The sequence below is a fragment of the Hypomesus nipponensis genome, chromosome 24, assembly GCF_054491055.1.
Source record: "Hypomesus nipponensis isolate SF chromosome 24, ASM5449105v1, whole genome shotgun sequence".
NCBI classification, from domain to species: Eukaryota; Metazoa; Chordata; class Actinopteri; order Osmeriformes; family Osmeridae; genus Hypomesus; species Hypomesus nipponensis.
The window spans coordinates 10055001-10080000 of NC_140384.1; the positions used below are offsets into that span (position 1 = coordinate 10055001).

At 52.6% G+C, this 25000-nt stretch overlaps 3 protein-coding genes across 3 annotated transcripts in view; 2 read left to right on the forward strand and 1 right to left on the reverse strand.

Moving 5' to 3' along the window:
- The window catches only part of dmxl1 (Dmx like 1), a 35980-nt gene extending 32016 nt beyond the window's left edge, over nucleotides 1-3964 (forward strand). The window contains 4 exon segments of the mRNA XM_084690788.1: nucleotides 90-181; nucleotides 434-486; nucleotides 1648-1865; nucleotides 2253-3964. Coding sequence (XP_084546914.1) covers nucleotides 90-181; nucleotides 434-486; nucleotides 1648-1865; nucleotides 2253-2486 — 597 coding nt within the window. The 3' untranslated portion in view covers nucleotides 2487-3964.
- An 872-nt stretch (nucleotides 3965-4836) lies between these two features.
- On the reverse strand, nucleotides 4837-20059 carry hsd17b4 (hydroxysteroid (17-beta) dehydrogenase 4). Its single transcript, XM_084690789.1, has 24 exons — nucleotides 19894-20059; nucleotides 19206-19259; nucleotides 18849-18956; nucleotides 18601-18660; nucleotides 18475-18496; nucleotides 18219-18265; nucleotides 18008-18092; nucleotides 15963-16150; nucleotides 15500-15591; nucleotides 15217-15241; nucleotides 14993-15121; nucleotides 14205-14344; nucleotides 12388-12624; nucleotides 12228-12279; nucleotides 11769-11840; nucleotides 9176-9279; nucleotides 8825-8890; nucleotides 8560-8629; nucleotides 7011-7117; nucleotides 6801-6887; nucleotides 6446-6532; nucleotides 6062-6200; nucleotides 5860-5987; nucleotides 4837-5792 (listed from the first exon to the last, which is right to left on the reverse strand). The coding sequence occupies exons 1-24, from the start codon at nucleotides 19949-19951 to the stop codon at nucleotides 5703-5705; spliced, it is 2247 nt and encodes a 748-aa protein (XP_084546915.1). The 5' UTR covers nucleotides 19952-20059; the 3' UTR covers nucleotides 4837-5702.
- A 1275-nt stretch (nucleotides 20060-21334) lies between these two features.
- Nucleotides 21335-25000, forward strand: part of prr16 (proline rich 16) — a 3765-nt gene continuing 99 nt past the window's right edge. Inside the window, exons 1-2 of the mRNA XM_084690543.1 lie at nucleotides 21335-21701; nucleotides 23979-25000. The exon at nucleotides 23979-25000 is cut by the window's right edge and continues 99 nt beyond it. Of these exons, the coding sequence (XP_084546669.1) occupies nucleotides 21567-21701; nucleotides 23979-24764 (921 nt within the window). The 5' untranslated portion in view covers nucleotides 21335-21566 and the 3' untranslated portion in view covers nucleotides 24765-25000. The remainder of the gene's footprint in view (nucleotides 21702-23978) is intronic.

The window sequence follows — 25000 nt, forward strand, 5'->3', positions numbered from 1 at the left end:
TCTCTCTCTCTCTCTCTGTTTCTCTCTCTGTCTCAGTCTGCCTCTCTTGTTCTCCAGCTGTGTTGATGATCTGGTTGTTGTTCTGTCAGACGTTACAGTGCCACAACAAAACGGCTCACGACTTCGTCTTTGTGGGCTCCTCCTCTCTCATTGCCACGGCAGGCCTCTCCACAGACAACAGGTATGCACTGTACTGTGTGTTATACTATACTTTATGTAGTGTGTACTATGCTGTACTGCACTATAATGGGTCACAATACTATTTATTTTGTCCCTGTAGTTGTATCTCGTGTTAGACTCCGCACAGCTGTTTTTAGAAACAGCTTTCTGTATTCAGGAGCTTGATGACTAAGCTAATCTCTTATTTACGTTCAAAATAAATAAATGACACGGTCGTGTTTGAGTATTTAATGTGGTGTGTGTGCTTCCCCAGGAACGTTTGTCTGTGGGACACGCTGGTGACTCCTATGAACAGCCTGGTCCATGGTGAGACTACTGTACCTCAATACCCCTCCTACCTCACCACCACTACCCCAACCACCACCACTCTACTCACCAAACCCCACTAGAACTCCCTCTCCAGTATCCCCTGAGTTATAATGCCTGAAGGATCACGTAACCACCCATCTCTCTCTCTCTCCCCCCCCTCTCTTTATCATCCCTCCATCCTCTCTCTCCAACTCCTCCATCTCTATCCCTCCATCCTCTCTATTTCTCCATCCTCTATCTCTCCATCTCTCCATCTCCTCCATCTCTCCATCTCCTCTATCCCTCCATCCTCTCTCTCTCCATCTCAATCCCTCCTTCCTCCATCCTCTATCTCCTCCATCTCTCCATCCTCCATCTCTCTATCTCCTCTATCTCTCCATCTCCTCCATCTCTCCATCTCCTCTATCCCTCCATCCTCTCTCTCTCCATCTCAATCCCTCCTTCCTCCATCCTCTATCTCTCCATCTCTTCTATCCTACTTGCCTCGGGGGGAATGTCCCTGTACTTACTGTAAGTCGCTCTGGATAAGAGCGTCTGCTAAATGACTAAATGTAAATGTAAATGTATCCTCTCCATCTCTCCAATCCTTCATCTCTCCATCTCCTCCATCCTTATCTCCTCCATCCTCACCATCCCCTATCTCTCCATCTCCTCCATCCTCTCCATCCTCCATCTCCTTCATCCTCCATCCTCTATTTCCTCCATCCTCTCCATCTCTCCATCCTTATCTCCTCCATCCTCTCCATCTCCCCATCCTCCATCTCTCTATCTCCTCCATTTCTCTATCTCCTCTATCTCTCCATCTCCTCCATCTCCTTCTATCTCTCCATCTCCTCCATCCCTCCATCTCCTTCTATCTCTCCATCTCCTCCATCCCTCCATCTCCTTCTATCTCTCCATCTCCTTCTATCTCTCCATCTCCTCCATCCCTCCATCTCCTTCTATCTCTCCATCTCCTCCATCCCTCCATCTCCTTCTATCTCTCCATCTCCTCCATCCCTCCATCTCCTTCTATCTCTCCATCTCCTCCATCCCTCCATCTCCTTCCATCTCCTCCATCTCCTCCATCTCCTTCTATCTCTCCATCTCCTCCATCCCTCCATCTCCTTCCATCTCCTCCATCTCCTCCATCTCCTTCTATCTCTCCATCTCCTCCAGCCTTCTCCTGTCATGAGACGGGGGCGACAGTGCTGGCCATGGCCCCCCGGCAGCAGCTGCTGATTGTGGGCGGCAGGAAGGGCTGGCTCAGCGTGCTGGAGCTGGCCCACAGGGTCCCGCGGCAGGGCTTCCAGGCCCACGACTCCCCCGTCAAGGCCCTGGCCGTGGACCCCACCGAGGGCTGCTTCACCAGCGGCTCGGCCGAGGGAAACATCAAGGTAGCCAAGCCTAGCCTAGCTTCATTTCGCTTAGCTTAGTCTAGCTCAACTTAGCCTAGCTTCATTTCGCTTAGCTTAGCTTAGTCTAGCTCAACTTAACCTAGCTTTATTTAGCTTAGCTTCATATTGCTTCACTTAAAATAACTTATCTTTTGTTTTGTTTCATTTCTCATTCCTTAGCTTAGCCTATTTCAAATCAAAGTAAATTGCCAGAGAGAAGCCTTGGGGTTAACTACGACTTATTAAAACACGATGGCAGGCCAGCCAAGCCTCGCAGCTATCTATTAACAACTTGACCTTGATCTCCGGTTAACAAGGTAGCCCAGGCTAGGTACAGGCTCTCCAAACTGAAGTCTATACTTAAGTGTGTGCGTGACGTGTCCCCAGGTGTGGAACCTGTCCACCCAGAGCCTGCTGCACTCCTTCCCCAACGAGCACGCCCGCCTGTCCATCTTCAGGAACCTGGGCACAGGCGTCATGCAGATCGACTGTGGGCCCACCAATCACGTCTTCTCCTGCGGGGCCGACGGTACAATGAAGATGAGGGTTCTCCCGGACCGCTACGGCGTCGTCAACAACACCAACGGAACCCTGAAGAACGACGTCAAGTTCATCATCTAGAACGTCCAGAAGGCCCCGGAACCAGAAGCCTAGAAGGGGAGAGGTGGTGAGCGGGTGGCGGGCGTTGGTACGAACAGGTTCTAGAAGGAATCAGCCCCTAGAGCCCCTGGGGGGTGTCAGACGCGTCGCGCTCAGCGAGGTGGCCCCCGTCAGCTCTGCAGCCTGCTCTGCTTCCTGGTTCAGCCGGGGAGGAGAGGAACACCAGGTGACAAGGAGAGAAGGTACCCATCACTTGACCACACCAGAGGACGCTTCCTCCACCCTCTTCAGCTCTCTCCACCACCCCTCCCCTCCACCCCCCTCTTAACCTACATAGACCAATCACGAGATTGGAACCCTGTACGAACGATGATTCTATATGGAACTGTATTCGAAGGGGAGTCTAGTGGAGTTCTTTCGGAACTTTAGATGTCCCTGTGTTAGATCGGTCCGGACCAATGGCGTAGACGAGAGCCCAAAGCGTGCGTGTGCTGTGCGTGACCTGGGTGACGGTGACATTTGTACTGGCACCAGTACCCTTCGTCCCTGCTTAGCTTGAGGCAATAAGGCCAGTTAATATAAGCACATTTAATAACGAATCATGAAGATTGTCTGTTTGCACATTATTAAGGCATACATCGTAGTAGTAGCTAGATAGCCTTAGAGCAAGTAACGCCTTAAGTAATAAGACGACTTTCCTGTGTGCAGTATTGATTTTGTCATGGCCTAGATTCAAACCATGGTATTAAGTGTCCTTATTAATCTTTATTACAGGTTATTACAGGAAAGATACCAGGCACAAGCGGTTGAGCTTAGTTGATGTTTTCTTAAGTAGATCCTCTTTTGTCTAACAACAATTTTTATTTATTTTTTACAATAAAACGGCACACTTCATAAGCTAGCACAATGCCAATATCATCCTGAGAAATGTGCTTGAACCAAACGGCGGTGATTCTACAGAGTCAAATGCAGCCTTACAAATGCTCTTTTAATTATTCCACTAGCAACGACACACTCCACTTTCCTCCCAGTCTCACACGGATCACAGAAGCCTGCTCCATTGTGTCATGTGACACCATGTCATGTGACACATCTGTACGCAAAACATTCAAACGTTATTGAGAAGGGTTGGCACAAATACACAATGATGACTGCAGATTTGAGCCTTCAAAACATGTTTTTTTTCCCCCTTCTCTCTTTTTATTGCTAATTGCCTTCAGTAAATGGTCTTATAGCTCATTGATTGAATCTAGGCCAAAGTATTGTAATGTATAATACTGCCTATGGTAAGAACTGAAGATGACATGGTCACTTAGACACTTTGACGTATGGAGCAATGCATAGCTAGCTGACATCTATAGAATAAAGTTCAACTGATGTAGGTTGATGTATATATGCTTTAGTTTGGGCGGGGATAAACTGGAGAAAAACCTTCGAGATGGTGGCTATATCGTTAAATCTGTAAATACAAAAGTGAAAACATAAAATTTCTCATAACACTGTGCGTCTGTGAAAGGTTTAGATTAGATAAACAATATCTAACATTAAATAGCAATCCCTGCTTTAAGAAATTGGACTGTTTGCAAAACTCCAATTGTATTTATGAATTTTGCCGTTCATATGCTGGAATAGAACCTCTGGTTCATGGTTGTGAGCATTCTAGAATGCTGGGGGAGTGAGGGTTCCGGATTGTGAGCATTCTAGAATGCTGGGGGAGTGAGGGTTCCGAATTGCGTCCTGGTGTTAGTGTTCCGAGGGGACGGGACAGGATGAGTGCTGCAATAGATTCCTCTACCTGGGTCAGAGAACACAGGATTCATCTCATTAGGCTCCGTAAAGAAGTAGACATCCGGAGCATAATAGAAGGTTCATCTTTCAGAATGAGGGGGGGGGGGGGGGGGGCTCAGTTTAATCAGAATTCCAAAGCAATTAAACTATAAAAAGCTTCAATAAACACTTCTATTTTTAGTTTTGTAACCAAAGTAGATGTGTTAATGTGCATTAGTGTTAATTACCCGAGCTAGGTGTTCCAGCTGGTGTTATATAACACATCTGGGTGTACAGTAGCTTAGAGCTGGGGCTTACAGCAGGCTGGATGATGACGAGGATGAACCACCACAACCATACCATGGTACTGCAGTCAGGCTTCCAGAACATCATCCCTATCCCCTTTAATCATTCAAATGTGAATATATATACACTTCAGATACTTCTAATTTTTTATTAAATATAATTATGTGGATTACATGTTAATCTGACTGTATTATACATTTAAAGTGAAATATATTAAATCTACTTGATGGATCTGGTGTCCTGGGTCGTCTCCTTCTTGCTCGCTAGATGAAAAAGCGTGTCGTTAATCACACGAGAACAGGATTGGAAATCATTTTATTATAACAGAATATAATTTTTTTGTACGTTGAATATCTTTGTTACTTTTCGTCCACTTGTTAGGGTTGGTCACACTCCATCATACAATTCTTGAGAGCAGATTTGAGGTCTCAGAATGAACATCAGGATAGACACAAACAGTCGTGGGCTGAAACTAAGATGAGCTTTTGTTTCTAAGTTTATACATGTAATCAACTGCCATTGCAGTTCTCAGGCACAGTAAACCTCCCTCAAGAATCTAGTCTCTGAATCCAGTAGTATATAAACATATGACTACTATATATTAACTGCTACATGATTTAACTGGACATTGGTGCAGTTCTTTAACCATTAGTATCTCAACAGCTTAGTATGTAACAAACAGTATAAGTACAAATGGCAGGTTATAAAAATCACTCTGAAATCTGTTCACACAATCACAACTCAGTCAGCGGTCTCTCTGTTGCCATGAACCCTGATCAGTATGATGTATCGTATCAACAGCATCTACAAATCAGCCAAAATCAGTATAGAACATACGGGAGACGTGATATTCTGTCATTTCGGTCCTACTGATGTAGAATACAACAACTCTGGACAGGTCAGATTAGAGCAATTACTGCCACCTCAATGAGCTGGGGGGTGGGGCGGGTGAGTCTCAATACTTTAAAGCAGCATCCTCTCCCCTCTGTTTGGGACTGGACTACACAGTATGAGGACTAAGGACCTGGGGGAGAGGGTGTATGACTGCTTTCCCAGGCAGACGCTAGATGCTGTATCCAGAGCCGGTTTGAAATGTTGTTGGTACATGTGGGAGAGGAGGCGGACCCAGAAGTTGCCCCTCCCCTGCGTGCTGATTGGCCGGGCTCACAGCTTGGCGTAGTCTTTGAGGATGACTTCCAGCTTCTGGCTCAGCATGATGTTTCCTCTCATCTTCAGCCTCCCAGAGAAGAAAGCCTGGTGGAACAGGTTAGTGAGTGAGTGAGTGAGTGAGTGTGAGAGAGAGAGACAGACAGACAGGTACCTTCTGAGGGTTGAGTTTGCCCTGGACCACCTCCATGAAGTCCTCGTCAGACACGGTGAAGGTCACGTCTGTCTTGCCGCTGTAGGGACCCTGGTGCAGCGCCCCTGAGCCACTCTTCAGGTCTATAGCTGGGGAGGGGAGGGAGGGATATCAAGTATCCCACATCATTTTACTGTAGGTTCAACAAACTGTGTGTACGTACTCCACTGTGCTGTGGTCTGTCCATCCTTGGTGATCTCCCAGCCGAACACAGCGTTGACTTTCTTCACCAGCTCCGCCCCCTGATCCTTGATCTTCCGGCCGATCTCAGAGAACACCAGCTCGCTCTGCAGACTTCCTGTCTGGAGGGAAACACTGTCACCTGCAGCTCAGGTGTGTGTGTGTGTGCACAGAGTGCAGAAGTACACACATCCTTCACTGAAGTAGAAGTGCTGACTACACTTTTCACAAAACATTGATATTTTCAGATTGCTTTTTTTTCCTTCAACCTTTTAAAACAAAAATTAGTTTTGACACACACACCACACTTCTAGTTGTATTTAAAACTTGTTTTCAGGGTGTGTGTGTGTGTGTGTGTGTGGAGTACCTGGGCCGGGGGACCAGCAGAGGAGTGGGCTGCAGGGTGGAGGTCGACATAGGCTCCAGTCAGCACCAGAGCACCTGTCTCCTCTACCTGCACACACACACAGGTAAGACAGGAGCTAGATAGACCAGGACTAACAAGGACTGGATAGAGCAGGGCTAGATGGAGCAGGGCTAGATGGAGCAGGGCTAGGTGGAGCAGGGCTAGGTGGAGCAAGGCTAGGTGGAGCAGGGCTAGATGGAGCAGGGCTAGATGGAGCAGGGCTAGGTGGAGCAGGGCTAGGTGGAGCAGGGCTAGGTGGAGCAAGGCTAGGTGGAGCAGGGCTAGGTGGAGCAGGGCTAGGTGGAGCAGGGCTAACCTTGCACTGGATGTGGATCCTGTCTCCTTCCTTCCACATCTCCGTCTTCAGGGACTGACCTGGTAGGACAGGCTTCACAAAACGCACCTGAGGAAGAACAGGAAGAGGAAGAGGAACAGGAAGGAACAGTTCAGGTGTGTGCTCTTCCCCAGTTATGAGAGGGGCGGTCAGCAGGGCTGGTTAGTGACCAGGGGGTGATGATCTGCTCACCTTGATGGCCTTGACCCTGGCGGGGTCGTTGTTGCCATACTGCTTCAGGACGTGTCTGGTAGCAAAGCCAAACGAGCACAGGCCATGCAGGATGGGGGTCTGGAACCCTGCCAACACACACAAGCACCACAGTAGAGGACAGGATACTACAGGACAGGAGACCACAGGAGACTACAGGAGACCACAGGAGACTACAGGAGACTACAGGAGAGTAGACTACAGGAGACTACAGGACAGGAGACTACAGGAGACTACAGGAGAGTAGACTACAGGACACTACAGGAGAGTAGAGTACAGTAGACTACAGGACAGGAGACCACAGGAGACTACAGGACAGGAGACCACAGGAGACTACAGGAGACTACAGGACAGGATACTACAGGATACTACAGGACAGGAGACCACAGGAGACTACAGGAGACTACAGGACAGGAGACCACAGGAGACTACAGGAGACTACAGGACAGGAGACCACAGGAGACTACAGGAGACTACAGGAGACTACAGGACAGGATACTACAGGATACTACAGGACAGGAGACCACAGGAGACTACAGGAGACTACAGGACAGGATACTACAGGACAGGAGACCACAGGAGACTACAGGAGACTACAGGAGACTACATGGACAGGATACTACAGGACAGGAGACTACAGGAGACTACAGGAGACTACAGGAGAGTAGACTACAGGACACTACAGGAGAGTAGAGTACAGTAGACTACAGGAGAGTAGAGTACAGTAGACTACAGGAGAGTAGACTACAGGACACTACAGGAGAGTAGACTACAGTAGACTACAGGAGAGTAGACTACAGTAGACTACAGGAGAGTAGACTACAGGAGAGTAGACTACAGGAGAGTAGACTGCAGGACACTACAGGAGAGTAGACTACAGGAGAGTAGAGTACAGTAGACTACAGGAGAGTAGACTGCAGGACACTACAGGAGAGTAGACTACAGGAGACTACAGGAGAGTAGAGTACAGTAGACTACAGGAGAGTAGACTGCAGGACACTACAGGAGAGTAGAGTACAGTAGACTACAGGAGAGTAGAGTACAGTAGACTACAGGAGAGTAGACTGCAGGACACTACAGGAGAGTAGAGTACAGCAGACTACAGGAGAGTAGAGTACAGTAGACTACAGGAGAGTAGACTACAGGAGAGTAGACTGCAGGACACTACAGGAGAGTAGAGTACAGTAGACTACAGGAGAGTAGAGTACAGTAGACTACAGGAGAGTAGACTGCAAGACACTACAGGAGAGTAGACTACAGGAGAGTAGACCACAGGACACTACAGGAGAGTAGACTACAGGAGAGTAGACTGCAGGACACTACAGGAGAGTAGACTACAGGACACTACAGGAGAGTAGACTGCAAGACACTACAGGAGAGTAGACTACAGGAGAGTAGACTACAGGAGAGTAGACTACAGGAGAGTAGACTACAGGAGAGTCTTGTCTTCCTTCAGGGTTTAGGTCAGTGGGTGCGTGAAGCCCTCTGTGACCTTGCTCGTAAAAAAGACTGAACAGATGAAGCTGCTCACCTCCCATGGCAGCGAAGCTGGGGTCGATGTGAAGAGGATTCCAGTCTCCACTCAGACGATACAGGGCAGCCTGCAAACACACAGAACCACCTTCACCACAGTAGAACCACATCCACCACAATAGGACAGGTTCCACACAGTAGAACCACATCCCAAACCACAGAAACCATCAAGTACATGCCAGGACACAGAACAGTGGGAATATAATAATGTGTCCATTTTCAGTTGCTGTCTGTGGTGCAGAGGAAGTGCTGTTGGTGCTGACCTGGTCTCTGGTGGTCTGCTCTGTCACCACAGCGTCCGGAGCTCTGCCTGGGGGTGCTGCTGTGGGCTGGGGAGGAGGGAGAGGAGGAGAAGGTATAGGGAGGTGGGGAGGGATGTGGGGAGGGGGGGAGGGATGTGGGGAGGGGGGGAGGGATGTGGGGAGGGGGGGAGGGATGTGGGGAGGGGGGGAGGGATGTGGGGAGGGGGGAGGGAGGGGGGAGGGGGGGAGGGAGGGGGGAGGGATGTGGGGAGGGGGGGAGGGATGTGGGGAGGAGGTGTAGGGAGGCATCAGGACAGTTCAGTTTCCTCCTCATTAAAGAGCAGATGTAACAAGCTCTTTGAAGTGAAGTACCTTGGCTTTATCTGACGTCCTCTTCCCCCCAAAGCCTCCGGCACCGACGATGAACACTGAGAACTGGTTGAAGCACACCAGCTCTCCTCCACTGTACGTGTTCACTGCAGACAGACAGACAGACAGACAGACAGACAGACACACAGACAGACGGGGATTGAACACTGCACTCACGTATCTGTCCTCAATGCTGAGATGAGAGGAGAGGAGAGGAGAGGAGGAGAGGTGGGCTGAGGGGAGGAGAGGAGAGGAGGAGAGGTGGGCTGAGGGGAGGAGAGGAGGAGAGGTGGGCTGAGGGGAGGAGAGGAGGAGAGGTGGGCTGAGGGGAAGAGAGGAGAGGAGAGGAGAGGAGGAGGAGAGGAGAGGAGAGGAGAGGAGAGGAGAGGAGAGGAGAGGAGAGGAGAGGAGAGGAGGAGAGGTGGGCTGAGGGGAGGAGAGGAGGAGAGGTGGGCTGAGGGGAGGAGGAGAGGTGGGCTGAGGGGAGGAGAGGAGGAGAGGTGGGCTGAGGGGAGGAGAGGAGGAGAGGTGGGCTGAGGGGAGGAGAGGAGGAGAGGTGGGCTGAGGGGAGGAGAGGAGGAGAGGTGGGCTGAGGGGAGGAGAGGAGAGGAGAGGAGGAGAGGTGGGCTGAGGAGAGGAGAGGAGAGGAGGAGAAGTGGGCTGAGGAGAGGAGAGGAGAGGAGGAGAGGTGGGCTGAGGAGAGGAGAGGAGAGGAGAGGAGGAGAGGAGAGGAGGAGAGGTGGGCTGAGGGGAGGAGGAGAGGTGGGCTGAGGGGAGGGGAGGAGGAGAGGTGGGCTGAGGGGAGGGGAGGAGGAGAGGTGGGCTGAGGGGAGGAGAGGAGGAGAGGTGGGCTGAGGGGAGGGGAGGAGGAGAGGTGGGCTGAGGGGAGGAGGAGAGGTGGGCTGAGGGGAGGAGAGGAGGGCTGAGGGGAGGAGGAGAGGAGGGCTGAGGGGAGGAGGAGAGGAGGGCTGAGGGGAGGAGGAGAGGAGGGCTGAGGGGAGGAGAGGAGGGCTGAGGGGAGGAGGAGAGGAGGGCTGAGGGGAGGAGAGGAGGAGAGGTGGGCTGAGGGGAGGGGAGGAGGAGAGGAGGAGAGGTGGGCTGAGGGGAGGAGGAGAGGAGGAGAGGTGGGCTGAGGGGAGGAGGAGAGGTGGGCTGAGGGGAGGAGGAGAGGTGGGCTGAGGGGAGGAGGAGAGGTGGGCTGAGGGGAGGAGGAGAGGTGGGCTGAGGGGAGGGGAGGAGGAGAGGTGGGCTGAGGGGAGGAGAGGAGGAGAGGTGGGCTGAGGAGGAGAGGAGAGGAGAGGAGAGGAGAGGAGAGGAGAGGAGAGGAGAGGAGAGGAGAGGAGAGGAGAGGAGAGGAGAGGAGAGGAGAGGAGAGGAGAGGAGAGGTGGGCTGAGGGGAGGAGAGGAGGAGAGGAGGAGAGGTGGGCTGAGGGGAGGAGGAGAGGTGGGCTGAGGGGAGGAGAGGAGGAGAGGTGGGCTGAGGGGAGGAGAGGAGGAGAGGTGGGCTGAGGAGAGGAGAGGAGGAGAGGTGGGCTGAGGAGAGGAGAGGAGAGGAGGAGAGGTGGGCTGAGGAGAGGAGAGGAGAGGAGAGGAGGAGAGGTGGGCTGAGGAGAGGAGAGGAGGAGAGGTGGGCTGAGGAGAGGAGAGGAGGAGAGGTGGGCTGAGGGGAGGAGAGGAGGAGAGGTGGGCTGAGGGGAGGAGAGGAGGAGAGGTGGGCTGAGGGGAGGAGAGGAGGAGAGGTGGGCTGAGGGGAGGAGGAGAGGTGGGCTGAGGGGAGGAGGAGAGGTGGGCTGAGGGGAGGAGGAGAGGTGGGCTGAGGGGAGGAGAGGAGGGCTGAGGGGAGGAAGAGAGGAGGGCTGAGGGGAGGAGGAGAGGAGGGCTGAGGGGAGGAGAGGAGGGCTGAGGGGAGGAGGAGAGGAGGGCTGAGGGGAGGAGAGGAGGGCTGAGGGGAGGAGAGGAGGGCTGAGGGGAGGAGAGGAGGGCTGAGGGGAGGAGAGGAGGGCTGAGGGGAGGAGGAGAGGTGGGCTGAGGGGAGGAGGAGAGGAGGAGAGGTGGGCGGAGGGGAGGAGGAGAGGAGGAGAGGTGGGCTGAGGGGAGGAGGAGAGGAGGAGAGGTGGGCTGAGGGGAGGAGGAGAGGTGGGCTGAGGGGAGGAGGAGAGGTGGGCTGAGGGGAGGGGAGGAGGAGAGGTGGGCTGAGGGGAGGAGAGGAGGAGAGGTGGGCTGAGGGGAGGGGAGGAGGAGAGGTGGGCTGAGGGGAGTAGAGGAGGAGAGGTGGGCTGAGGGGAGTAGAGGAGGAGAGGTGGGCTGAGGGGAGTAGAGGAGGAGAGGTGGGCTGAGGGGAGGAGGAGAGGTGGGCTGAGGGGGGGGGAGGAGGAGAGGTGGGCTGAGGGGAGGAGAGGAGGAGAGGTGGGCTGAGGGGAGGAGGAGAGGTGGGCTGAGGGGAGGGGAGGAGGAGAGGTGGGCTGAGGGGAGGAGGAGAGGAGGAGAGGAGGGCTGAGGGGAGGAGAGGTGGGCTGAGGGGAGGGGAGCAGGAGAGGTGGGCTGAGGGGTGGAGGAGAGGAGGAGAGGTGGGCTGAGGGGAGGGGAGAGTGTTTACCATCCAGGAGGATGACAGCTCCAGAGCCCTTGTCCAGAACATCAGCTATGGTGGCCTGGGAGGTCAGGGTTCCTGTTGGACAGACAGAGAGATCAGTCCGTGTTCTTCACAGGTGATCAACTCATACATCCATGATAAATAGGAGACACTACAGAGAGTATAGTAGAGTATAGCAGGGTACACAAGGGCATGGTAGGGCATGGTACAGCAGTGCACAGTACAGTATAGTAGAGTATAGCAGGGTACACAAGAGCATGGTAGGGCATGGTACAGCAGTGCACAGTACAGTATAGTAGAGTATAGCAGGGTACACAAGGGCATGGCAGGGCATGGTACAGCAGTGCACAGTACAGTATAGTAGAGTATAGCAGGGTACACAAGGGCATGGTAGGGCATGGTACAGCAGTGCACAGTACAGTATAGTAGTGTAGTACAGTATAGTACAGGACAGGTTTGTACCTGAGGTGGGCAGAGGTTTGAACAACTCCAGATACTGCTCACCATGTAGCAGCTGTAGAGACACACACACACACACAGTCAACACACACCACCAAACACAACAAGACACGTGTGTATGTGTATACGTGTGTGTATGTGTATACATGTGTGTGTGTCTGACCCTTGTGAAGTCAAAGTCCAGGCCCGGCACTGAGCCCAGCCCTCCGTCCATCATGGCTGCCTGTGCAGGGATCACCCCGAAGGAGGGCAGGCAGCTGAAGTCCTGGTGGCCCTCATACAGGAAGTGCAGGTGGTCGGGGTCTCTGGTGGACACGCCCACCCCCAGGGCGTACAGGATGCACTGGGACTGGGAGAAGGAGAAGCTTGTCTCTGGGATCTTCTGGCCCACCGCCTCCGCCTGGAGGGGGGAGGAGACGCGGGGAGGGGGGGAGAGCAGGGATGGGGGGAGAGCAGGGAGGGGGGTGAGAGCAGGGAGGGGGGGAGAGCAGGGAGGGGGGTGAGAGCAGGGAGGGGGGGAGAGCAGGGAGGGGGGTGAGAGCAGGGAGGGGGGAGAGCAGGGAGGGGGGGAGAGCAGGGAGGGGGGTGAGAGCAGGGAGGGGGGGAGAGCAGGGAGGGGGGAGAGAGCAGGGAGGGGGGGAGAGCAGGGAGGGGGGAGAGCAGGGAGGGGGGGAGAGCAGGGAGGGGGGTGAGAGCAGGGAGGGGGGGAGAGCAGGGAGGGGGGTGAGAGCAGGGAGGGGGGGAGAGCAGGGAGGGGGGGAGAGCAGGGAGGGGGGTGAGAGCAGGGAGGGGGGGAGAGCAGGGAGGGGGGAGAGAGCAGGGAGGGGGGAGAGCAGGGAGGGGGGAGAGAGCAGGGAGGGGGGTGAGAGCAGGGAGGGGGGGAGAGCAGGGAGGGGGGGAGAGCAGGGAGGGGGGAGAGCAGGGAGGGGGGAGAGCAGGGAGGGGGGTGAGAGCAGGGAGGGGGGTGAGAGCAGGGAGGGGGGTGAGAGCAGGGAGGGGGGAGAGCAGGGAGGGGGGTGAGAGCAGGGAGGGGGGAGAGCAGGGAGGGGGGAGAGCAGGGAGGGGGGTGAGAGCAGGGAGGGGGGGAGAGCAGGGAGGGGGCGAGAGCAGGGAGGGGGGTGAGAGCAGGGAGGGGGGTAGAGCAGGGAGGGGGGTGAGAGCAGGGAGGGGGGGAGAGCAGGGAGGGGGGGAGAGCAGGGAGGGGGGTGAGAGCAGGGAGGGGGGGAGAGCAGGGAGGGGGGAGAGAGCAGGGAGGGGGGGAGAGCAGGGAGGGGGGAGAGAGCAGGGAGGGGGGTGAGAGCAGGGAGGGGGGAGAGCAGGGAGGGGGGAGAGCAGGGAGGGGGGAGAGCAGGGAGGGTGGTGAGAGCAGGGAGGGGGGTGAGAGCAGGGAGGGGGGTGAGAGCAGGGAGGGGGGAGAGCAGGGAGGGGGGTGAGAGCAGGGAGGGGGGAGAGCAGGGAGGGGGGGAGAGCAGGGAGGGGGGTGAGAGCAGGGAGGGGGGAGAGCAGGGAGGGGGCGAGAGCAGGGAGGGGGGTGAGAGCAGGGAGGGGGGAGAGCAGGGAGGGGGGAGAGCAGGGAGGGGGGAGAGCAGGGAGGGGGGAGAGCAGGGAGGGGGGTGAGAGCAGGGAGGGGGGAGAGCAGGGAGGGGGGAGAGCAGGGAGGGGGGAGAGCAGGGAGGGTGGAGAGCAGGGAGGGGGGTGAGAGCAGGGAGGGGGGAGAGCAGGGAGGGGGGAGAGCAGGGAGGGGGGAGAGCAGGGAGGGTGGAGAGCAGGGAGGGGGGAGAGCAGGTACAATCAGTAGGTTAGCGACTGCCGTGTCTGTTCATGTATTCTGTCGTGTTATTCATTAGTATGAATTTGTATTCGGAAGGCGGTGTGAATATTCTTGTGTGTGTATATTCTGCCACTCTGTACCTCCTGTGTGTGTGTGTGTGTGTGTGTGTGTGTGTACACTACTATGTTCCTGGGTGTGATGGTACTTACAGGATTGATCCCTGTAGACACAGAGGGAGAGGCGGAGGTGGGGTTGGGGCGGACCAGGCTTGGGGCGGAGGTGGGGTTGGGGGCTACGCCCTCATCCGACTTCAGCTTGGACAGTACCTCTACCAGCGTGTTGAGAGACTCTGGACACACACACAGAGACACAAACACACAGAGACACACACACACACACACAGAGACACACACACACACAGAGACACACAGAGACACACACACACAGACACGCACACAGAGACACGCACACACACACACACACACAGACAAAAGGAAAAAGGTATGATTATGTGAGAGATGAAAAGGAGAGGAAAGAAGAGAGAAGGAGAGAGGTCTGGTTCCAGTCACTCACTGTGACTCACAGAACAAAGCAGCAGCAGCAGCTCCTCTCCTAAGCAGATACAGAGGAGGAGGCTACAAAGCCATGCTAATGAGGCCTGGTCCTCCAGGGATCAACTCCCCCAGAGCACAGCACTCCTGCCAGGGCAGGGCCATCCAGGGAGGAGAGGATAACCATCTCTCCATCTCCTCCATCCTGAATGTGACCCCTGAGGCGCTCCCCTCCCCTCCACACAGCTGCTTCTGCCTTCAAACACGGGGGAGGGGCCTCATTTGCATCTTGAGTCTGGATGACCAAGTCGACCTTGTTTGTTCACTGGAGAGATATCTCTTTCCCTCTCACCCTGCTTTTATCTCTTTTTTTAACATCTCCTTTCCTTATCTCCCCATCTGCCTTTCACTCTCCCGGTGCCTAGCTGTGTGTGTGTGTGTGTTACCCTGGATGTTAGCAGGCTTGGTGGCGTCGGTGAAGTCACAGATCTGATCCCACTGTTCTCTGACCCCCTCAGGAGACATGCTCTGGTTCCTCTGCCTCACGATCCGGCCCTGGGAACGCTCCCAGCGCACTGCTCACACACACACACACACAGGTTAGGACTGTTGAATAGTGCCCAGGGATGGAAACACTAAAGATTCCTACAGCAGAAGCTCCTCCACTCACGTTTCCCCATCCAGCCAGCTCCAACCTGGTCAGACACAGAGCACACCAAGGAGCAGGGTGTGAAGACCAGTGTGACTAACACCACTTATATAAAAGACACCCTCATGACTGACCAGTTAGTAGAACACACACCTTCTCAGTCTCAGCACAGGCTGTCTCTCAATGACTCATCTATTCACGCACAACAGCTATTCTGGTCTCTTCTACAGTATGAGATGCTACTGGAGGACTGGGACTGCTGAAGGGTGGGGGAGGTCAGAGGTGCTTCAGCTGCGTTACTCACCTCAAACAGGCCTCCGGTCTCCTGGCACTCGTCATGACACAGCCAGACCACCAGGGGCGCTACATACTCCGCCTTCAGGGACTCCAGCAGGTCTGGAGCGGAGGTGTGTGTGTGTGTGTGTGTGTGTGTGTGTGTGTGTGTGTGTGTGGGGGGGGGGGATACAAGTCAGTACAAAACAGATCATACAAATACTATCAAATAACCACAGGTGTGTTTGTTGTGTGTGTGTGTCTCTGTCTTACAGTTTCTCCCCTGAGAGACTGTATAGCATGATCATCATTATGCAACAGATCAACTCAAATCATAAACACAGACGCAGATATGTGTGCGAGCTCATGCATGTGCTGATATGCGTATTTATTCATGTATGTGTCTGTGTTTACTGATGCGTGTGCGTGTATGTAGTGTGTGTGTGTGTGTGTGTGTATATGCCTGTGTGTGTGCAGACAGGAGCGTATCTGACCAGGGGGCATGACGGTCTCTGTAAGGCGTGACCCTGCGGTGGGGGCGATGGTGTTACAGTGGATGTTGTATTTGCTCCCCTCGATGGCCAGAGTGTTGGCCAGGCCTAGCAGGCCCAGCTTGGCCGCGCTGTAGTTGGCCTGGCCAAAGTTACCGTAGATCCCCGCCGCCGACGACGTCATGATGATCCTGCCAAGACCAGACGCACCATGACAACCCAGTAACCCACGGCAACAGCCACCACGTTCAGGTCTAATCAGAACATTTGATAATAGTCATGCTGACGATCATTTAGCAGATGCTGTTACGCAAAGTGTGATACGGAGGGGGGGGTTTGAGTTTGAGAGCTCATCTCCGGTCGAATGCCCTACCGCGGAGCTCCACCTTTCCCTAGCGACGGTGTGGTCGAGTTTCACATGACCTATGGTTGATCTGTGGTCCTGTTCTAGTTCTCTGAAACGGCATGTTTTGGTTCTCCTGCTTCCTGGAAAGCTCCCTGATCATGTGACCTGACAGGGTTCGTATTGGCTGTGCTGCGGTGCGCATGGTGTCCTCCTGATGGTGTTAGGACAGACCCAACCTCCAGGAGGTGAGCAGGCCTTTTACAGCATCCACTTCACGCTGAGCACCGGGCTACACTGTGGGAGCCTGGCAGAGCTGTCAGGGACACACTCTCACTCACACTCTCACTCTCACTCACTCACACTCACACTCACACTCACACTCACACTCACACTCACACTCACACTCTCACACTCTCACACTCTCACACTCACTCCCTCTCTCCCTCTCTCCCTCTCTCCCTCTCTCCCTCTCTCCCCCTCCCTCTCTCTCTCTCTCTCTCTCTCTCCCCCTTGCTCTCGCTCTCTCTCTCCCCCTTGCTCTCTCTCTCCCCCTTGCTCTCTCTCGCTCTCTCTCTCCCCCTTGCTCTCTCTCTCGCTCGCTCGCTCTCTCTCTCTCTCTCTCTCTCTCTCTCCCTCTCTCCCCCTCTCCCCCTCTCCCCCTCTCCCCTCCCTCTCCCCCTCCCCCTCCCCCTCCCTCTCCCCCTCCCCCTCCCCCTCCCCCTCCCCCTCTCTCTCTCTCTCTCTCTCTCCCTCTCTCCCTCTCTCCCTCTCTCCCTCTCTCTCTCTCTCCCTCTCTCCCTCTCTCCCCCTCCCCCTCTCTCTCTCTCTCTCTCTCCCCCTTGCTCTCGCTCTCTCTCTCCCCCTTGCTCTCGCTCTCTCTCTCCCCCTTGCTCTCTCTCTGTCTCTCCCTCCCTCCCATGCTCTCTCTCTCTGCAGTGACCCAGAAACAGCCTCTGAGGGCTGTGACAGGGCTGGCAGCGTGCAGCACTCAGACACGTCCTCACTCACGACAGACGGCCGTGTCACAACACAGGAGAACCCAGACGCCGTGCCCTCGAGGGACGGCACCCGGGGCCAGCCCCTGCCCCAGCCCCAGCCCTCTTCCTGTTTCCTGTCTGTCTGCATGGGAGCATTCACACAGGCCAACACACGGAGTGATCTCCAACTAAACAAACGTATACACACACACACACTCTTCACCCGGCACCTGACACGTCTTAGTCTCCTCCTGAATACAGCCCGGAGCCCGACCTTCCCCTCCAACCCCACCTGCCAGATCTGAGAGGTTTTGACAGGATGAAATAATGCAGTCATAACATGGCCTTGACCTCTGATTGGCTAGGATGGAATTGCCGCCATATTACACCTGTCAAATCCGCTCAGATCCCGACAAAGGTGCACAGTGGGTTGATTTGGGTTAAAAAAAGGTTTTTATTTATAAATATATATATATATATATATATATATACACACAAAGATTGTATACAAAGATATATACATAGATTGTTGATTTATATACATATATATATATATATATATAAATAATTATATATTTTTTCTCCTAAATCCACAATCTTTGCTTCCATCTTCATTGGAGGAGAAGGTCAAAGGGGAGGGACCTAAATGATTTTCCTTCTGGTGATTTGACAGCCGAGGGTGGGAGGGCGAGGAGAGAGGCTACGACCTTTGACCCTTGTCTTACCTCCCGAACTTCTGGTTCTTCATGTGGTTCCAGGCGGCTCTTGTGACCATGAAGGACCCTCTCAGGTGAACTCTATGGATGAGGTCTGAAACAGGAAGTGACACACGAGAACAACAAGATGATGAGGTCTGAGAAACAGGAAGTGTCATCGGCACAGTCTTACAGGAAAAAGGTTCGAGAAACAGGTCAGAGAGAGAACTATCCTTCCTACCCCAATCCAAATCACTGGTCCTGCCAAAGGAGCGATCCCGTAGAATCCTTAGGACATAAGAGGGAGAATGGTTCATTCAATAATAATAATAAATGTGTATATAGCAGACTCTTTCATCCAAAGCGATGTAGAGGGACACTTGCAACCTCTTGATATGCAGATTCTCTCCCACAGAGTGGGCCCACCCCAGTGTCATCCTGTTCCCAAAGTGGAAAACATGATAAAGCACTGAGGTGTGAGATCACTTTCAACTCACCCTGCGTTGTTTACCACGATATCTGGAAAAGAAACGTCAAACATGAGCACTTGTGTCTCCAAAAGACACAGAGAACCTGAGCGTTCTTCAGAGAACCTGACGTTCTAAGACAGTCGAAGAACTCACCTATCCTCCCAAACGCATCTAGAGCACTCTGAACCAGCTTCTCACCGTCCTCAACAGAATCTGACAACACAGGGGTCAAACAAAAACACCTTGTGAACACGTCCCACAAATGGACATGTCGTCTCTCCCGAGACAAAACACAGAGCTGTTCGACTGCTGACTTGTCGATAACGACAAGCACTGTGTGTGTTAAAAATAGGCAAACTGGCAAATGCGACGGAAGAGGTATTTTGGTTCTTACGACTTACCGTAGTTGGCAACAGCCTGCCCTCCCAGGGCTTGTATCTCTTCCACGACTTTATCAGCAGCTGCAGAGCTCTTCCCCCCTCCCTTGATGTCCCCCCCAAGGTCATTTACTGGGACAAAGAGACAAAAGATTACAGACACAGTCACAGATAAAACCACTGGCTCTTTAATATGACTACCCAACTTGTAAATTTATTCATTTTTCATTTGGCTGAGGGCGTTTTAATTGTGTCGTTTGTCAAAACGCAAAATGCAATCGTCGTTTTAAAGACTATGCCATAGAGGCCTAGTAGTATGATGTCTTATCATTCATTTACGTCCTTAGACATAAAAACCAATTATTTATACAGATTATTTACCAACAACAGAGGCTCCTCTGGCTCCAAATGCCAAGGCATACTCCCGACCGAGACCTGCAGAAGCACATGGATATTGTATTAGACTACTACAGTTACAAAGCTTTGGGGTTTGGTGAACTTAAAAAGCATGTGTTAGATTTGCAAAGTAACGCTTTAAATATTAGTTGGCCAGTCATGTGCTGCACTGTTGATAGTTTGTTCTACATCGGGGGGGGGGAAAAATAAAAATGCAATGCCCTTTACCACAGTGACGGGATCAACAGAGTGCACTTTGCTCGGAACGACAGTTGTGGAGAGCGCAATATCATGACTAGGCTTAAGGACTGTGTAACCGTGACATTGACACGATACGGGAATAAATTTGGCAAAGCCGTATATCAGATCACATGTAGCTGTCAATCTAGATATTTGATGAAACCATCATTGGTATTTTGGTGGGGTCGTTCTAGGTAGCATTGTGCTAGCTTGCAAGCCTATGGGCAATAGCTAAACGTCTAAAATGTATATGTTATAGTTAACCGTTTTGTTGTTCTAGCTAACAAGCCAGCTACATGGATTTATAGAAACGTAGTTTGTGTTATAACCCTGGCTTGGCCCTGACTGTTAATACTACTTCTGCTAACGCTGCTAGCTAACCAAGGTGTGTTGGTAGAAGTTATGTAGCAAATGCGTGCCTGCATATACTCACCTCCGCCGGCTCCTGTGACAAGCACAACTTTTCCTTCGAATGACAAAGGCACAGACATGATGACAAATTAGCGTGCGTTGTAAGACAGCTTTGGGGTCTTTTCGACTAGTGTTGAGCGGTTGTCTAGCTCCCAGGACGAACTTCTGCTCTCCCTCACTTCCGGGAGGAGGACGCTGAAAACATTATCCAATCACAGAACACAATCTAACCCTTTAACGCGCAGGTGGATTTGAATCACGTTGCATCGCAGCAAATTGGCCTATTAATAAAATGTACAGTAAAACAAATACATTTGAATATAAAATCTGTCATAGTAATGTTTCAATAACATGCACCGTATGTTTGATCACATGATCGTAAATCGAAATATATATCTTACTATACAACAACTATGTTATAGGCTACACGTTCATACATTCAAAGTGCTAAAGTTTTCATTAACTATTCCAGAATCTTGAATTTTCAAACCACCATCAAAGTTAGACTAATTGAAAATAAATTCAGAGTTTGTGGGCGGTGGAACGCCTCAGCAGGGGCAGATGACTGCTAAGAGATTACAGAATGCCTTCAGCTATTGCAACATATACAAATCAATAAAGTGTGGGCATAAAGGCTTTCTCATCCATGGCCATATTTCACCTCATTAATATATGCAAACAATGAGAACAGACAAAATTAAACCAACAATTTAAAATCAGATTTTCTGATCTGGCCAAGCGAAAGAGCGTTTCTGACGGGACTTCCACAGTTTAGAAACCGCGCACGAGGAGGCCCGTCCACACATGGTTTAGGCTATATTTATGTCCAAACATTCTGTTGAAACTATTAAAAACATGAGACGTCAATGAAGTGATCTGGGCAACACTGGACTGTGGGTTCAAATAATAGGACGAAGCGGATATTTACAATGGGACCTGACTTGTGTCTGCAGCCAGCGCGTGTGCGAGATGACAGACAGCTTGGGAGCGCGCGGCCGTGAGCTGGCGAGCGACGGAGATAGAGCGGTGAACAGCATCCTTACTGCCGACGTCAGACACAACGGGGACTTCGATGAAAATGGGATTGCTATCACTTGACATTTGTTAAGTAAAGTAACTCCGAAATATTCAAGGCTTATTCCGGCGTTGTGTATGTAGAACATTCAGGTCTAAACACATATTGTACAGGGAAGCGTCTGTTTTCGCTAGGATGTCTGGCATTATGGGCCGTTTTGATTCTGTATCTCGTACGTGGTTCGGATTTCTGTATTCTATCTACTGTGTTTCTTTTCACTGTTATTTTCCTGATTTTATTCTGGACAGTTTATGTCTGGGTGTCTCTTAAAAATGGTGAATTTGGAGGGCTTGCAACGTAGAAATGTTACATTTCGGTACTTGCTGTTTGACAGGAATTGGGAAGGCAACGGCGGAATTACCTACTGTCGAGAAACACTCCTACACCGACAGTATTTTGTTTTCTATCTTTTAAGATGGGCTACCATCGTCTTTGCTATGCTCTATTGCGCAGGCGTGCTGGCCGGGCCACTGTCACCACGCTTCGCTACACTCTTGCGTGATGTACAAGCGAGCAAAGTGAAGAAAACTGATCGTTAAAATGCGTTGGCAAAGTGGTCTTGCTTCCGTCAAAGGATTTACTCGTGATCCTTAAAAACATACTTTGTGCCACAACGAAGAATGTCAGCGACGCCCACTGCAGAACCAGAAGGAGTAGTCTCCAAAGTTAAAGTGAAAAAACAGATTAAGACAATCGTGAAAGATTTGGAAACAATCCTCGGAGATTTGAAGGATGTTGCGAAGGAACTGAAAGAGGTAGGTGAATCACTGGCTGTTTCCTGACGTGAGACACAAATACGCTTTTTATTGTATGGTAGGTGCCGTCCTCTATTACGAATGATGTGTTCGTTTATGTTTTTGACAGCCTATATTTTAGGGAGTGAGTGCCGGCTGGCTGGGCCTAGATTAAAATGAGTTTGACCTTACCGTGCAGTACTTGTGATGTGATGCTATCACACCAGTGAACATGACAGACATTTAGGGCAGCGTAATGTCAACCAAGCCGAGTCTGTTCACGGCGCACCGGCTTTGATTAAAGTGCAAAAATGAATCACGATTAATTGTTAATCGTATAGTTCACCGGGGTGGTTTTGCATTGCATTTCATCATCTTAATGCACCAGCCTACTGTTTGCATAAGAATTGTCTCCTGTCAAATTATCTTTCTCTCTCTCTCTGTCTCTCTCTCTCTCCCACCCACTCCACCCCCCCCCCCTATCTCTCTCTCTCTCTCTCTCACCATACATCGTGTTGGATGTCTCTGTACTGAGTTCACCAAATAAGTTAGCATTTAAACTGTTTTTGTTTTTTTTACGATCATGTAATCTATCCATAGTTTATTGGTTTTGTTTCTATGTCACTCATCGGCAGTCCGCGTTGTTTCGAGACGCCTGTCACATCGCCTGCCTCCACAAACCTGCCTTTTTATGTTGACGATTCACAATGAATAGATTCCGGCGGCCGCTGTGTTCAAGCAAGCTGGAAAGAACATGACAGCTTGTCACCTAGAGAGTTCGTATTGCATTATGGATGGAACGGCTAGAGTACCTGACTCCTCATCCTCCCCCTCGGCCTCCTTCGCTCTGTCTCTCCGTCTCTCTGCGTCTCTTTCTCCTTGCATTATTCTCCTCAACAAGTAGGAATGCTGAGTGTGACGTTTATAAGAGCCCATTGTAGTTCTTGTATTCTTCTTCTCTCAAAACGAGATCTGTCAAAATTCATTACTACTCCCCCCCCCCCCCCCCTCCCCACACATCACCACAGACCATCCAGGGATTTTCGGCCATTATCAAAGACAGTGTTTTCAGTAGATCCCCTTCTGGATGCAGCTATCGTTTACAAGTCCCAGGCCGTGCTGGATGGGAGCCTGCGTTTGAGGCAGCAGCAGCCCAGCTGCTTGGCACACAGTCAGGATCCTCATACCCCGCAGCATGTGGTTCTGGCTAGGGTAACTCCCTTTGTGTCTCCTCTAAATTCCCAACGTGACTCTGTGTGTGTGTGGGGGGGGGGGCGGGCCGTCGCCCAGAGACACACTGGCGTCCTGCTCGTCAAGCCAGCGCTCGCAGACGTCCTGCTCGTCAAGCCAGTGCTTGCAGACGCTCGTTATCGTGGCGGTCAGAAGCCAGGGATGATCATCAGCATGCTCTTATGGCTTGAGGTTCTCTTCAATAACCACAGCTGTGAAAGAAGGCATGAACGTGCCACCCAGTCAACAAAGTCACAGAGGGATGACAGTCCACAGCTGCGGTATACTCTGCCTTCATGTGTCGTAGTAAACCAAGGGAGGAGTAATGACAGTAGGACAGTACACGGTTGCAACGCAGTGCTAACCAGTCACGTGGGACGCAGTGGCAGAGCAGTGTTTCCGTCTGCAGTACGAGTGGAGTCTCCTCGCTGTCTCTCTCTGTGAGAATCATGACTTTTTCATGCTGTTGCGTTAGCGTATAGCTGAGTTCTGACTCTGCACAGAGATGCTACGGCTCATACAACACTCAAGGACAGACGCGGTAACTATGGAGACATGGCACTGCTGATTCAAGAGCCCCGAGACTCTGCCGTCATCTCGACCATGAGCGCATGGGAAACGGAGTAGGAGTTTTTAAGGGCGCTTCTCTCTGCCATGTCCGCTGTGTGCAAACACACAACGCAGCGTGACCTCTGGGTGGTGACCTCCCTTCCTCCTCCCTGGTGCTGCTGCTGGTGCTCTCTCCTGTAGCCAGAGGCTGCTCTGTCTCCCTGACTAGTCTGGCTGCTCTACGGCAGGCTTTCGCTCTTTCTTTTATTTATTTTTTGATGTGTTCCACATCCTTTGTTTTCTTCTTTGTCTCTCGCTTTGTTTCTCTCTTATTCTCTTTGTCTCTCTCTGTCACGCTATTGGCCCATGTTGTGCGGAAAAACATTAATCTACGTTTTATTTTGAACCTATCACAGGCTCCCTCCTGACTCTTCTCCCATCCCCTCTTCCTGTTGAAATTCTGATGCTACTTGTTTGTCGTTCTCTCTCTCCCCTCTCTCTGTCTACTTCCTGGTTCAGGTTGTGCACGAGATTGACTCCCTGACCTCTGACCTCCAGCTGGAGGAGGAGATGACGGACAGCTCCAAGACGGACACCCTCAACAGCAGCTCCAGCAGCACCACCACCACCACCACCGCCTCCAGCATTGACAAGACCCAGCTCTATCCAGAGGGCCCCACCTTCAGACCCCTGCTCGCCATCTGCCCCCCCGCCCCCACCACGGTCCTCACCGTGCTGAGGAAGCCCCACCCTCCCCTGCCTCCCCCCAGACTCACCCCGCTGAAAGCAGACGACCACCAGGGCAGGAACGGCCCCCTGGCCCCGTGGAGCCTCCTGTCCAAAACCAACGGGACCCTCATGAGGAACGGGGGCATGATCAGGGAGACTTCCTGCTTCCTGACCGGCGGCTGTCCAGATGAGCCCCTGGTGCCTCTGCCCCTGCCCATGCCCCTGCTGCGGCACGACAAGAGCCCATGCCCCCAGGCCACGCGCGAGCGCGTGCGCTTCAGCGAGACGGTCCAGTACCACGGCTACTGCCACGACTGCGACCTCCAGTACGATGTGGACGATGCGGACGCTCACCTGCCTGAGCCGCCCGACGCCAGGCTGAGCCCCGCGCATCGCTGCTCCTCCCCCTCGCCTCCCTCACCCCCCCTGCAGCTCACGTTAGAGAACGGCGGGCTGCCGCTCAGTCGGAGCTTCCCGCCCGCCCTCGCCCCTCCCCCTTCTTGCGTGCCTCCTCGCCCGCCGTCCGTCAAACCTCAGAAAACCATCCTGAGGAAGTCCACCACCACCACGGTTTGACGTCGAGCCCGCCACACTGACTTCAGACACGTTTTTGAATTATTCATAGTGTTTTCTTTTTTCCGCGAGCACTTTCTACTCTCCCTGTTAAACTTTGGATTATCCAATCAGTGAGAGGAAACAGAAAGAGGGAGGGAAAGGGAGGGAAAGACGTCGTCACGGGAACAGAGGCGAACGCGGAGGAAAAGCAGAAGCATTCTGGGATGCGATGGTAAGAGCCGTCTGACAGCCTTGAG

Coding starts and splice junctions, on each gene's coding strand:
- hsd17b4 (XM_084690789.1), bottom strand. CDS start 19,951: ATGTCTGTGCCTTTGTCATTCGAAGGAAAAGTTGTGCTTGTCACAGGA. Junction 18,497..18,600: donor AGATGCGTTTGGGAGGATAG/GTGAGTTCTTCG, acceptor TTTCTTTTCCAG/ATATCGTGGTAAACAACGCA. Junction 6,533..6,800: donor GGATCCACATCCAGTGCAAG/GTTAGCCCTGCT, acceptor GTGTGTGTGCAG/GTAGAGGAGACAGGTGCTCT.